General features: G+C 37.8%; 1 protein-coding gene and 1 long non-coding RNA gene across 9 annotated transcripts in view; one reads left to right on the forward strand and one right to left on the reverse strand.

Moving 5' to 3' along the window:
- Positions 1-15000, forward strand: part of LOC139756572 (homeotic protein ultrabithorax-like) — an 821256-nt gene that overhangs the window by 255254 nt on the left and 551002 nt on the right. The window contains exon 3 of one of the 7 annotated variants that reach the window (XM_071676189.1): positions 2982-3008. The exons of the other annotated variants lie outside the window; for them this stretch is intronic. Coding sequence (XP_071532290.1) covers positions 2982-3008 — 27 coding nt within the window. The remainder of the gene's footprint in view (positions 1-2981; positions 3009-15000) is intronic. 7 annotated transcript variants of the gene reach the window in all.
- LOC139756574 (uncharacterized) overlaps positions 12721-15000 on the reverse strand; it is a 67367-nt gene continuing 65087 nt past the window's right edge. For both annotated transcript variants that reach the window (XR_011714390.1, XR_011714389.1), the window contains exons 5-6: positions 14731-15000; positions 12721-13342 (exon numbers count right to left, since the gene is read on the reverse strand). The exon at positions 14731-15000 is cut by the window's right edge and continues 9 nt beyond it. This is a non-coding gene — a long non-coding RNA (uncharacterized lncRNA). The remainder of the gene's footprint in view (positions 13343-14730) is intronic.

Consider the following 15000-nt stretch of genomic DNA (forward strand, 5'->3'; position numbering starts at 1 on the left):
CACAACGACACCGCCACCTCATACCGACCACCTGGCTGCGCAGTGTCCCCCAGTAGTCAGGATCGTCCACTGCACACGAACAGAAAGAGCGACAGCAACAAATGGAACCCGCAGGTTGTGTTCGAGACCCCGCGATCTGGCAAAAACTCCCGCCATCGTACGCTCCTCCTTCTCCTCTTTCTTCTTCTTCCCCCTCCCCCTCTCCACCTCGCTCAACCAGCACCACAACCCAGCAGGTGGTCTGTTTGAGTGCGACACCCACAGATACGCCTGCCCTCCCACGTTGCACCTGCGAGCAAGCGAGCGAGAAAGCATGCTGGCATTCTGCAACCTATGCCAGCCATCGGAAACCAGTCTCATAAGCTCTGAAAGTAGCCCCAAAACCACTATAGGTAGACCCCAGACAAGTAGCTGCAATCTCGGTCCATCGTGTAAGGTTCCCAAGCCACTGCAAACAACCATAATACCTAATGGGACCCTCAGGTCACCAGAAGGCAGATGGAAGCTTCTGCAGACGATATAGAGCCATCAGAGACGGTTGTAAATCAACCCAAAGAAAAACTGCCCAGTCACCTCATATAGCCTCAACAGCCGCAAAGCTTTCTTAAAGCAACAACGACCACTTCGACTCAACACAACTGGCGCTAAGTCTCTACAAAAAGACTCTATGGACACATAGGTATTCTAAGCTCTTTAAGCCAATCCTAGGCTCGTTGCAGGTTCACTCCAACCGTCAATAAAGTACTCTAAATATCACCAACCAAACCGCTCAAGGTCATTACACTTATCTACAAAAGTTCTAAAAATAGCTGCGGTCAACCGCGACACGCAGCACCAACTTATAACAAGTATCTTCAAGCCTCTGGAGGCAGCCACAGACTAACCACCACACACACACAACGAAGCCTAGAACACCGCAAGTATATCCAAGCTGCTGCTGAAGGTCACTTCGAAGCCACTGCACCATCCTTAAGCAACCGCCCGCATCCGCAAGCCACTGCTGCTGCGATAGGCAACATCACAGCCACCGGACTCTACTCGTAGCGGCTTAAGGACTTAGCTTTATCCCAACGCCCTCTATGGTTACAATGTACTTTTTCCATTACCTAGAGAGCCGCTTTATGTACCATGGTCTGGATTCAGACGCCAGCGATAGCCACGATCCAAAGTTCTAGTTGTTTCCCTGATTCCAAGGTTTAGCTATTCTTACGAGCCGAAAATTTAATCTTTTATTTCTTTCTTCCAGTCTTCCACGTCCTGGCTTTTTTTTTTCCCACGATCCTGATATCAAGCTGTTTCATAATCCCTGTCTCGTGCTGTTTCCTTAATCCGAGCCTCCAGCTGTTTCCATAAGCCTTGTCTCCAGCTGTTTCCATTATCCCAGTCTTCAGCAGTCTGCATGATCTCTATCTCCAGCTGTTTCTAGGCTCAACAGTTGTGTTTAAGTTGACATAAGAAAAAACGAATCTGTTGGTAGACCCGAGGCATTATGAAGACGTTACTTTTCACTTTAATTTCCGATGAACAATTCTTTGGGAAAATCATGCGAATATATCTGTTCGATATATAAGCGTGTCAGGGTGTCACAATATCTTTCTTTTATTTCATTCGATATATATATATATATATATATATATATATATATATATATATATATATATATATATATATATATATATATATATATATATATATGTATGATGGTTTTATTAATTATCATCTAACTGCTATATCTAATGTTCTATTCTAATTACTTCTAGAGTTATCTCAGATCATTCACAGAACTTGTCGATAGATCAAAAGGGAGATTTGGTATTCAATGTCCATCCGGATTTTGGATAAAAGAACTCTTGCGAGAGACAGTACCTGACCTGACCGTGTGTTTATATTCTCTACAAAACTTCGGCGGTAGACACGGTCTTAAACAATACTCCACAGGTGGAGAAATATTGCCAGAACACTTACCACACCTTATGAGTTTCGTTTTTCTCTTTCTTATACCGTTTTTTTAATCATTGTTATTCTTAGCTTCTTCTGTTCTGTTTATTCTTTTAACGCTATTTAGTTCAAAGTCTTTCTTTCGTATAGCTGTAGATGTCTCTCTTAGTTCAAAGTCTTTCTTTCGTATAGCTGTAGATGTCTCTCTTAGTTCAAAGTCTTTCGTATAGCTGTAGATGTGTCTCCTTCCATACTTGTTCTCTTACAATCTCTTGGACGTATATGCTTGTCTACGGCAACCTTTTGGAACGTATCGGCCGCGTCTTCACATTTTCCAGGCATCTTCTCCTCTTTCCAGTCACTTGAGATCTTTTTCCAGTTCGGAAATTCCCTCCCCTCCCCAAATCCCCCTTTTTTTTTTTAGTTGTTGTGGAGGTGTCTATGCTTACATTTCCAAGGGATGGATATATCATCAGGACTACTGAAATAGTAAGAGGATAATTGAGCTTATTCTCCTCAGCTGCTGGTTGCAGGTAAATCCCAATTCACACTCGAGGAACTCTTTACTCGATCTTCATTTGTTATTGTTTTCCACTCGAACTTTTTTATTCCTGCAGCTGAGGAGAGTAAGCTTTACCAACAACGTATAACTGTTGGAACATGAGAGCCATTATTGTGGAATTGCTTTAGTGTGTATTCTAACTGCCATGCTATAAGATTTATAGCTCTATATAATTGCTTTATGTGTGTCACTAATAGCATGATTTACAGTTGTCAGACGTGCTTCAGTCCCAAAAGACAATAACTATAATTGATCTCATATTAATCACGCATTCAAATGCGTCATGCATTCACAAAATTTTTTTCGCGTTGATTGTTAACACCAACTACTACTACTCTCTTCCCCCCCACCTCCCTCCCAACTCCCTCCCCTTCTAAAAAAAAAAAAAGTCTATTGTACCATTAGCCAATGTGATTCCCTAGGACCGCTTCCCCAAAGCATCTGTATAACTTAGCGGTGATTGCTTGCATTCAATCCACAGCTCGAAACACCTGCCCCTGGACTGGTGGTAAGTATCCCTGGCAACGCTGAATATACGTAGGTTAGCATGTTCTTGTCCTCGCGGAACACACGGCTAAAGAGGTGAGTTTCATGTCTATTTCATTTTATTTTTTTTTTTGCTTAATGTTAAGTTAGTCGACTACATGGACGCTGTCACGATAGCTGATGCTGCTACTGTTGCTGCTGCTGCTGCTGCTGCTGCTGCTGTTCCTCCTCCTCCTCCTCCCGCTGTTGTGGATGGTTGGGAAGGTCTGCTCACTGGTCAGATGGAGCCACTGACTTATGATATTTCATTGGGTTATGCGGTTGATGACGTGCTGTCTGTCTGTCTGCACTTATGTGATTGATCACTGGCTTTATTTCTTCCATGTACCACCTTACTCACACGAGATTATGGTTTGATAGCATGTTTTTTACTCTCTCTCTCTCTCTCTCTCTCTCTCTCTCTCTCTCTCTCTCTCTCTCTCTCTCTCTCTCTCTCTCTCTCTCTCTCTCTCTCTCTCTCTCTCCCCTCCTTCATTCTTCTCTCCTCTCTCCTTTCTCTCTCTCCACCTGTATGATTCTATCTTTCTTTTTTTTTTCTTTTACCTCTCTCCACCTGTATGATTCTATCTTTCCTCCTTTTTTTCTTTCTTTTACCCCCCCTTCTCTCTCTCTCTCTCTCTCTCTCTCTCTCTCTCTCTCTCTCTCTCTCTCTCTCTCTCTCTCTCTCTCTCTCTCTCTCTCTCTCTCTCTCTCTCCTCATGATCCACAGAATTATGTTATCTCTAATGGAACAAAACTACGCAGAATTTTACCTGTGGATTAATTAATTGAAAGCTGGTGGGGGGAAAAAAAAAGAAGATTGCAACTGCCCAGCCTATCTCCGCAAAGTTGCTTTAACTTCAGTAAAGCATTGGAATTAGTTTCTATCATCTGAAAACGGCGTAACCTCCGCCATCTGTTGGTTCTGTTGTGTCTGGATACGTTGGCGCCCCCCTCCTTCCCCCCCTTTCCGCAACTGTGAGGATGCGTGGAGTCTGGTAAAGAGAGACGCTCCACCTTCTGTTGGTTTCGTAGCCTCTGGATAAATAGAGGTTATTCCAGCATCTGTTTGTTCGGCCGGATCTGGAAAGAGGAGCCGTTTCACCACCTGGTGGTTTCGTAGCATCTGGAAACAGGCCGCTCCACCAGCTGTTGGTTTCGCGATGTCTTCAAACGAGCCGTTCTACCACCTGTTGGTTTCGTAAGCGCTTGGGGCACGGAAACCGTTTCACCAGCCGTTGGCTTCGTGGTGTCTGGAAACAGAAACTGTGTCTGCAGCTTTAGTGTTCTGGAAACAGAAAAGCGGAGCCATCTGTTTGGCACGTAGTGTCTGGAAACAGAGGCCGTTCCTACGGCTTTTAGGTCTGCAGTATCTGGAAAGAGGAAACGCTTCACCATCTGTTGGAGTCCGAAGTGTCTGGGAATAGACCTTGCACCATCCGTTGAGGTCCACAGTGCCCTAGGAACAGCTGGTGCTCTGTTAGCTGTTTACAGCTATGGGAATGTTCAGGCCACTGGATTTATTTTCTTCTTTTACCAGCAGAACCTGCAATTAAAGTCGAAGAATGGAACTCTTATTCTCTAGCGTAGCTTCTATGTCCATATCTTTTGACTCTGAAGAAAAAGAAGGTATAGTGGATGACTATGATTTTTGAGTATATTGCTTTTACAGTTATACTTTAATTGTATAAAACAGAACTTCAGTTTATCCATTCTATAGTGTTTAGTCAAAGGTATAGTTTTCTTTAAGTTGTGCATGTTTTATGAATTTTATACATGTTTTTGTTAGAAGTTTGTTTACGCCATCCGTTTATATTGTTCTATATCAAAGCCAAGATACAATGAAAGGGGAGTGACATCTTAAGAATTAGGAGGGTGATCTTAGATCCTTTACTTTCATTTTCAAAGAAGCAAAATGTGAGAATGATTCGGAATGCAAACAGTCGAAAAAGAAAATAGGTTGAAATATGAACTCCAGGGAGTTTATATTTATACTCAGAATGATATATATATATATATATATATATATATATATATATATATATATATATATATATATATATATATATATATATTCCCTGGGGATAGGGGAGAAAGAATACTTCCCACGTATTCCCTGCGTGTCGTAGAAGGCGACTAAAAGGGAAGGGAGCGGGGGGCTGGAAATCCTCCCCTCTCGTTTTTTTTTTTTTTCCAAAAGAAGGAACAGAGGAGAGGTCCAGGTGAGGATATTCCCTCAAAGGCCCAGTCCTCTGTTCTTAACGCTACCTCGCTATTGCGGGAAATAGCGAATAGTATGAAAAAAAAAAAAAATATATATATATATATATATATATACATATATATATATATATATATATATATATATATATATATATATATATATATATATATATATATATATATATATATATATATATATATATATATATATATATATATATATATATACACATATATATATGGAAAGTCATATAAATCATTCAACCTCATCTCCTCCCGAAGAATACAAAAACTGGTCGCTTGAGCATCGGAGATATGACACAAATGGTACACTGGAGTCGGCTTCTTTACGACTCCCCGAGCGATGTTCAGGTCGTGCGTTCTGAGACGTCCCTCTGATCGTCGAACTTCGAGGAGGAGGAGGAGGAGGAGGAGTAAGAGAAGGAGGAAGAGAAGGAGGAGGAGGAGAAGAAGAAGGGTGAGGGTGTAAACCAGTAGCTCTGATCACTCTAACAGTTACACATCCCATCTGCTACCACATGCAGCCTAGAAAAGAGACCCTGTTGGTTCTGTGGTGGTCTGTATGCCTTTCGCATGTCTTTGTGTACCACGGACCCGTGGCTCTAGCCCCGCCAACAGCCCATGTCTTGCAGCGGATGTCATCCAAACCAAGGCTGATATTAGGGTCGAGTTTTTTTCTGTTTTCGCAAATGGTCTCGAATTTCTGCTTTTTTTATTCTTTATAACTCCTGCGTCTTTGTGTACCTGCCAGGACAGTTTCTCTCTCTCTCTCTCTCTCTCTCTCTCTCTCTCTCTCTCTCTCTCTCTCTCTCTCTCTCTCTCTCTCTCTCTCTCTCTGTACGTTTTCCTCGCCGTTCATTGGCGCACCAATCAACAGGTGTGCCAGGCAATCTTAATAACTATGATTTCACTGGAATGATTTTTTTTTTCAAATATCATTTATATATCAAATGCCAACATGACTCACGAGGCCCGGCAATTTTCCAGCATACATTTGTATATTCCTTTAAGTGGCGGCATTTAAAGGAACGCCAGCAACATTTAACGCAGCTATTAACGCCATCGTAAACTAACAAACACTCGTATTAGTTCATTTGTCAACGCGACACATCCCTCAGATGTACATAATTACTCGAAATTGCTTGTTAATGACACGTATCATGTAGGAAGATCGCTCATTACGGGTCCAGTCTTGGAGGAGGAACGCTTCATTAGTAGTTATTATTGACCGGGACGAAGCATATTCAAACTCTTTAAAAAGATGGATAATTACGATATTTACTCAGGCACAGAAAGTAGTACAGCTGAAACTTGATAAACGAACAACCGGACAATTTTGATATATATATATATATATATATATATATATATATTCTTAATGCCTCGGTCCACTAGGCTTCCCTCGGGACTTTGTATTGTATGATTGATATATATATATATATATATATATATATATATATATATATAGAAAACCCACAAGAATACAACACCCACCATTCTAAAAATGATAATAGTAAAAAAAGGAAATGTTTTTTTCTGCAATGGATTATATAGATTCGATCCACGAGGCATAAATCCTGTTTATTGTGAAATTCCACAGAAGCTGCAGATACAGTGGCAGACCATCCGAAAAAAAAAAAGATATGTATCTATGAGGTTCTGATGCCTGACTGAAAGGACAATGCGGTGAATTCGATCACGTTCAACCTTTTATATGCGTGTGTGAGGGATAAGTTATCCACCTCTCTGTCTCTCTCTCTCTCTCTCTCTCTCTCTCTCTCTCTCTCTCTCTCTCTGGATACATCATCAGCCAAACATTTCTGCCCCCCCTAAAAAAAAGAAGAAAAGAGGGATCACATACGGGAGGCTAAAAGAATTCAAAGTCTCTGTTGACTTGACCAAAACATAAGCGACGATAGATCGTTAAGACAACCCAGTCTCGTCTTCCCACTTATCCTGTGAATTTTTTCTTCTTCATAGTACCTCGCCTGGCGTTTGCCTAGTGTGTGAATGATAAGACCTGCCCACTTGTTTTTTTTCTTATCTTTTTTCACGCGTCGTTATTTCATTTCATTATTGTAGAGAGCATTCTTTTTTTTACCTTTTATCTGTAGAATGTCTTTGAGGTACTTTTCTGAAGAGAAAATATAGTATCTATACTTCATAGCCGTTCTGACTGTTTAAAAGTTATTAGATTATTCTAAATTATCTTTTTCTTTTGTCTGTTTCCTTGCGCTACCTCGCAAACGCGGGAGACAGCGACAAAGTATAAAAAAAAAAAAAAAAAAAAATCTTTTTTTTTTTGGTTCAGTGTGCCTTAAATTCTTCTGAAAATGGTGGTATCTATTAATCATGAAATTACGACTGCTGGAAAATGTATGTGATAAGTACGTATACGTCATCTGATTAATCCTGGTAAAATCCTTGTGGATTAGCTGACAACAAGGATATGATTAATCATTAATCCCCAGTAATTTGCTCCATAAAAGAATTGTACTATCTTTCGTCAATTGCACGATAATTGCAATATATATATATATATATATATATATATATATATATATATATATATATATATATATATATATATATATATATATATATATATATATATATATATATATATATATAATATATATATATATATATATATATATATATATATATATATATATATATATATATATATATATATATATATATATATATATATATATATATATATATATATATATATATATATATTGACACCTTGTGAAAAGAAAACAAGGAGCCTAATAGTCTCCTGTTCTGTAATTTGTGTATTTGGTAATTGATTTCGTCTAGAGCATTATTACAAATGCTAGCAAAATGAGCGGTTGATCATAAATAATTATAATATAAGGATAAATATTGGAGTGCATCAGAGCCACTGTTATATTCTTACCTAAATTTATGTTTTTGATAAATGTTTGGAAATATGTTTTAGATATTTAATAACTGGCTAATAAGATATACCAATATCTCATTACTGGTATATATATATATATATATATATATATATATATATATATATATATATATATATATATATATATATATATATATATATATATATATATATATATATATATATATATATATATATATATTTAGATAGATAGATAGATGGATAGATAGATAGATAGCGGTATAAAAACAGTATCTGCAATTTTGGACGATCTTAACTTGGACTTACGAATGCAACATTTTCACTTCAGAACAACATTATGGAATGTGTAGAGGGGAGAGAGAGAGAGAGAGAGAGAGAGTAGTAGTAGTAGAGTGCGTACGTGCGTACAGGCTCCCGTAGACTGGTTTTACGCCATCTTGGTCCGTGTCGATACGCCGCCCTTTGATTTATTACCCCCCTTGGGAAGCCATTTTGTTTGACGAGGTTGTTGATGAATGCTCCCAACTCTTGTGCGAATGTTGTTGTGTGTGTGTGTGTGTGTGTGTGTGTGTGTGTGTGTCGCCGGGGGAGGGGGGGTTATAACCGGAGATGCGCCTGCGCGTCCCACTCTCTCCCTCCCTCCCTCCCTCCCTCCCTCTCTCTCTCTCTCTCTCTCTCTCTCTCTCTCTCTCTCTCTCTCTCTCTCTCTCTCTCTCTGGCTGCGTCTGCGAGAAAGAGATATGGCCACTAATGCCTTGCGTTTGTGAAGGATAGCGCGAGGTCTGCGTGGTGAGGGAGTGAAAAAGAATGATTTACATCGTGTGCCAAATATTGACTGCAGGGTGCACGAAACTCTCGTGACAATTGTCCATTATATTCTTATGGCATATGAGATATTGACTATATGTGTTCAATATACACACACAGACACACACACACACACACACACACACACACACACACACACACACACACACACATATATATAATGGCAGGAAGTAGGTATAAATGTAAGGATTATCATATAACATCCAGAGATTATAATGACATTTTTCATCATCATAATCAGTTGATTTTGGTCTCAGGAATCCTCACTATTTCTCAAGCCCCATCCCACCCTTGAGGGGCGAGTGACACACGCCCTCTGGCGGTACACGAAGGAAAAAACTACATAGCTTAAGGAGTTGAGGAGCCGAGAATCATCGTCGTCTGTTCTTCTATCCCGTTTCTTTCACATCTGTTCATTTACACAGTCACCCCTCAACTTCTTCAACAGTTCCTTCTTCTTCTTCCTTCCTCCTCTTTGTCGTCCTCCTCCTCATCATCGTCTTCCTCTTCCTCTTCCATAAGAGTCATGATAGTGGATCATCTGGCCCCAAGACCTCCTATATCCTGCATAGGGATCAGGAGACTTGAAGCTACAGTAATCATATTTGCCCTCAAACAAAAACCTTCGGAGGTTAAGTGCCTTCTTTGCCAACACCATCGCTGCTCTCTCTCTCTCTCCCTCTCTCTTTCTCTCTCTGAGAGAGAGAGAGAGAGAGAGAGAGAGAGAGAGAGAGAGAGAGAGAGAGAGAGAGAGAGACCCACTCCTCCTCTCTGGAGTCTTCTCTTCATGCTTCCTCTCTCCCTCTATCCCCTTTTTTTCTCATCATGCCCAAGAATCCTGTTCCCCAACCCACAAGCCATCTTTTTTCTAATCATTCTCACATCCCTTCTATCATTGTTCTTTATGACCTCATTATCTACTCATTCATCACACACACACACACACACACACACACACACACACACACACACACACACACACATACACACACACACACTCTTCCATAGCATTATATTGGATGACATTGCGCGTTTGGCGTTTTCAGAAGCCAGTCCGGACCATTTTCTCTTCCTCTCGTTCCTGATTCCCCCGTTGTTCGAATTGAGAGAAACTTGCAATTTGTGTCTCCAGATTGGTGCGTGGCCCCTGGAACGCGTTCGAGAGCTCCATATGTATCTTCTACGTGTCGAACTAAGAGTTCGAAACCGTGGTCTTCGCTGCCCCCTCCCCTTGATTTGGCAACGAACCAGGTTTATCTAAATTCATGCTGTCGAAAGTCTTTAAATGTATGCAAATGTATGTGGACATCTCCCTGGCGAAATCTTAATACATTCGTCACTGAATTGTTAATGGAATAGGTTACTAATGGCCGATCCTTCAGCGTGTGTGATTTTCGGGGACATTTCAACGATGAATATATTGAATATCATTCATAAATGTTGCAACTTTTCTCTGTCTTTATTTCTCTATTCTCCCACCATCCATGACTTTTTAAGCCCTGTCAGCCCTCCCACTCGTCTCTCCTTCCTCCTCTCATGTTGTATGCTCCCAGCGTACGTGGCCAGACCGGGAGTTCTATAATAAACTCTATATATAAACGCACGTAGGCAGTTCCTCAACTCATCATGCAGCGATTCCAAGCAGAGTGTGGTGATGGGAGGGAGCAAAGCAGCATATAGTAATGGGAGAGACTTAAGCAGCATATAGTAATGGGAGGGACAAATATCTTTATGATAATATAGAACGAGTGTGTTGGACGCTCCATCCAAAATGAGAAATGTTATATACGATGTTCAAGGTAAAGTAGATTTGCGGTAGTATTTGTCGCTTGCGTCTGAGTTAAAGAAATATGTTCATTACTAGCTCTTAATCACATGATTAATCATACGGGAGTGAAGACTTAATCTGTATATACGCTTTTGTGTCTATATAACCATGCGTTGCTGAGCCTTACTTACCCCTTATGTATGAGTTAGATTAACTACACGAAGGTTTGACGTTGTAGTGATGCGGTGGTGGCTGCATTCACTGTGCCACTGCCACTGATGACGTAGTCTCTATATGGCAACATTTAGGTCACTCTGGAAGATTATATATACCGAGAGAGAGAGAGAGAGAGAGAGAGAGAGAGAGAGAGAGAGAGAGAGAGAGAGAGAGAGAGAGAGAGAGAGAGAGAGAGAGAGAGAGAGAGAGAGAGAGAGACTAAGTGCAGTATCATATGTCGACAAACAAGGAAGAGAAACAGTAATATATTTCTAGATTTTTTCTAAATTGATTTTCTTATTTCCCCTGACATTTCCCGCACTTGTAAATAAGTTGGTGAAATCTCTCCCTCTTAGATTACCATTTTTTCATTAGTTAATGAGAATTGGACGATGTGGCTCAGCTCGTAAAGAAGGTATCGCTAATTTGTTTAAATACTTCGGGTGAAATATACATATATATATATATATATATATATATATATATATATATATATATATATATATATATATATATATATATATATATATATATATATATATATATATATATATATATATTTTAGAAATCAATATTGGTTTATTTTTAGTGATGGGTTTTATTTCGTTTACTAATCGCATTCTCAATGAAATACAGAGGAATCATTTCACCACCTAATAAGCCTTTGAGTCAAATTAGCTCTGAATGCGTATCTTTTATATATATATTTATATTTTTTTTTGCATCTTTGCATAATTTCCCCAATGACATAAACACGACAAAAAAAGAGAAAGTAGATCATTATCTTCCTTACAATCTCCAACACTCCCTCTTGCGTATTATATAATTCAAGATGAAATAAACATCGTAAATTCTTCCCCCGAACGCGTAGGGACGAACGACAACCAGACCTGCTTTACGCATTCCTTCACAGCCATTTTTGAAACTGTTAGGGACCTTCGTTTCCCCACCTCATGCCGAATCCTTCTCGCCGATCGCTATACGCAATACGCATTCCTAAATCAAAATTTTTAGTCTTTCTTTTAGGATTATTCGCATACCTCTATTGATATAGCACTCTCATTGCATTTCTTCTCATAATTTAGTAGCCAGCTACAGGAATGTGTGAGGACATGTACACTACCGCTTCTAGTTATCGGCACATCAGCGAGGAATTCTAACATGTAAAATTTCGTTGGTAGACTAAAACCTTGGGAAAAGGATAAGTTCGTAATATATTCTAAATCTAGCAAGTTAACTGTTGTCTTATATGTTGTAAAAATTTTTTTACTATTATAATCATTATTATTCTTATCACCTATAATCAGTAGTATTATATGTATGATTATTATTATCATCATCATTATTATTATCATTATTATTATCATTATTATTATTACTATTATTATTATTATTATTATTATTATTATTATTATTATTATTATTATTATCATTACTATTAGCACTATTGTTATTATTATCATTATTATCATTATTATCATTATTAACATTATCATTATTATTATTATTATTATTATTATTATTATTATTATTATTATTATTATTATTATTATTATTACTATTATTATTATTATTATTATTATTATTATTATTATTGTTATTATTATTAACATTATTATTATTATTATTATTATTATCATCATCATTATAATCATTATCATTACTATCATTATCATCAACATTATCATTATTACATCATTATCGACGGGGCGTTTTGAAGTGCAAATATCCGCTGAACAGGAAGAATTCAGAGTGAAGTGTTAATATTCTCATTTGCTCTAAAATCAGTAAGATCGTCATTGTCTTCAATGTTCCGGAAAAACACGCAAAAAAGAAAAAAAATATAACGAAAATAAATAACTAAAAATATGATTTGTTTTAAATGTGATTACGGCCGTCATTTCCTTGTATGCTTCAAATAAGTTACCACAATTTTCTGATGGTTCAATAAGAAAAAGAATTCAGATGCTATAAGTTTATCATTATTACCATCATTTTTTAAAAATTCTTTTAATAAATATCTATCATTTGATAAGAGGGAAAAAATAATATTTGTACAAGCCTCTTCATATAACGAAGAGGGCATGACCAAATCTGAGAATATCTCAGAAATGGGAGAGAGAGAGAGAGAGAGAGAGAGAGAGAGAGAGAGAGAGAGAGAGAGAGAGAGAGAGAGAGAGTAAGCGTCTTCTGAAGGCCTTGTGCAACCCGTATCTTTCCAGCGGGCAAAACAACAGCTGACCGAACACCGTGGAACCTAACAATGAGTTGTCTGTGGACGATACCAGAGAGGCTCTTCGTCCCTGGACTGTCTTGTGGCGTTCAGGACTTGAGTGCAGATCCCAAAAACCTTTTTATCAGATAAGAAAAGAATTCGAAAATTTAGAATTAGTAATAGAAGTAAAAAAAAAGAGCCAAAAATTTATATACATATATATACAACAAAGATGAAACAAATGAATGAATAGAAATCTATAAGACGTAAATGAATCGGGAAATGATAACGAAACGAAAATGAAACAAAAGATGAGAAGTATATGACACATTAGAATGAGAGAAAATGATTAAGATGAAAGCAAATATGTAAAAAGTATCCGTTCTGTTAGAAACAGAAAAAATATATGGAATATTAAGACAAAAATAGGAATGCAAGGATATATGAAAGGTAGATATTAATAAAGTGAAACAGATAATCGTTTAGAATTGAAATGGATTAAATACAAACACACAATAGCCCAGTAAATGAATATACCAAATGTTCTAAAATGATCTGGAAACCTTTGTTAATAAAATATTATCAAAACGACACAATAAAGCACTTATTTTTTTCGGTTAAGTGATAAACCAACTCAAAAAGTGTATTGAAGTCATCAGTAATAATGCACGAGTTTATCTATTGTTTGACCTGTTGCAAGTCCTAATTTTTCAAATATTAGTACAATGCCAGATTTGTTCAAACATTTCTTGGAAGCACTGTGTCTGCAGAAATATATCGAGAGGTTATATACGAACTCGGAATTTAATTTCCTTTCGTCTGTATCTGTCTACAATGTTGCTGCACACATTTCACTCAAAATCAACGAATTAACCAATAGGAGAAATGAAATGTTACTTATTACATTTGCCTAACACGCACACGTTCTATGGAGGATTTGAAACCATTTGCTTACAACTAAATCATATGCGTTTAAGTAGGGGAATCCATCACCCGTTACACAGGCCTGAATCTTCAAAGAGAATGAAATTATATCTATTAAAGAATCATCTGATCTAGAGACCCCTATGTAGAGAATCTAATCCTATTTACATGGGATGAAATCAGGCAATAGATATAAACTTGAAACCCTATAGGGAATTTGGAAACCCCTAACAATCGAAGTGATACCCGAACACATCATTTTTCTCAATGAAAACATTCCATTTGAAAAATATACTCAAATTTGATATATATATATATATATATATATATATATATATATATATATATATATATATATATATATATATATATATATATATATATATATATATATATATATATAAAATAACGGCTTTTATGCTTAGAAAAATAATTAGAAATATGGAGCCTCCAAATCTTTTCTGGATTGCACTTGTAACCAAAACATGTGTTGATTTTTTCAACACCATTGAAGAGACTAACACGACGCAGGTAATGGCAGGGTAGGACCCCGGGGGTGGAATGAGCACTTTTGCTACCTCCTGCTGCTAACTGCTTACCCCCATCTGCTTCCTGGTTTCTGCTACACCAAGGGGGGTAGGCACGTCTTGTCTCTTTAGTGCTCTTCATGTTATTGTCAGTGATTAAAAAGATTTGTCTAGATTGACTTTGTCCTTTTCTTTATTTCTCTTGCTCCCTCCTCCTCCTTCTGCTCTTCTTCTTCCTCCTCCTCCTCCTCCTCCTCCTCCTCGTCCTTCTCTTCCTCTTCTTCTTCTTCTTCTTCTTTTTCTTCTTTTTCTTCTTCAGACCTAGTGGGATATGCTCTTGGG

Source organism: Panulirus ornatus, chromosome 22 (assembly GCF_036320965.1).
Source record: "Panulirus ornatus isolate Po-2019 chromosome 22, ASM3632096v1, whole genome shotgun sequence".
Classification (NCBI taxonomy): domain Eukaryota; kingdom Metazoa; phylum Arthropoda; class Malacostraca; order Decapoda; family Palinuridae; genus Panulirus; species Panulirus ornatus.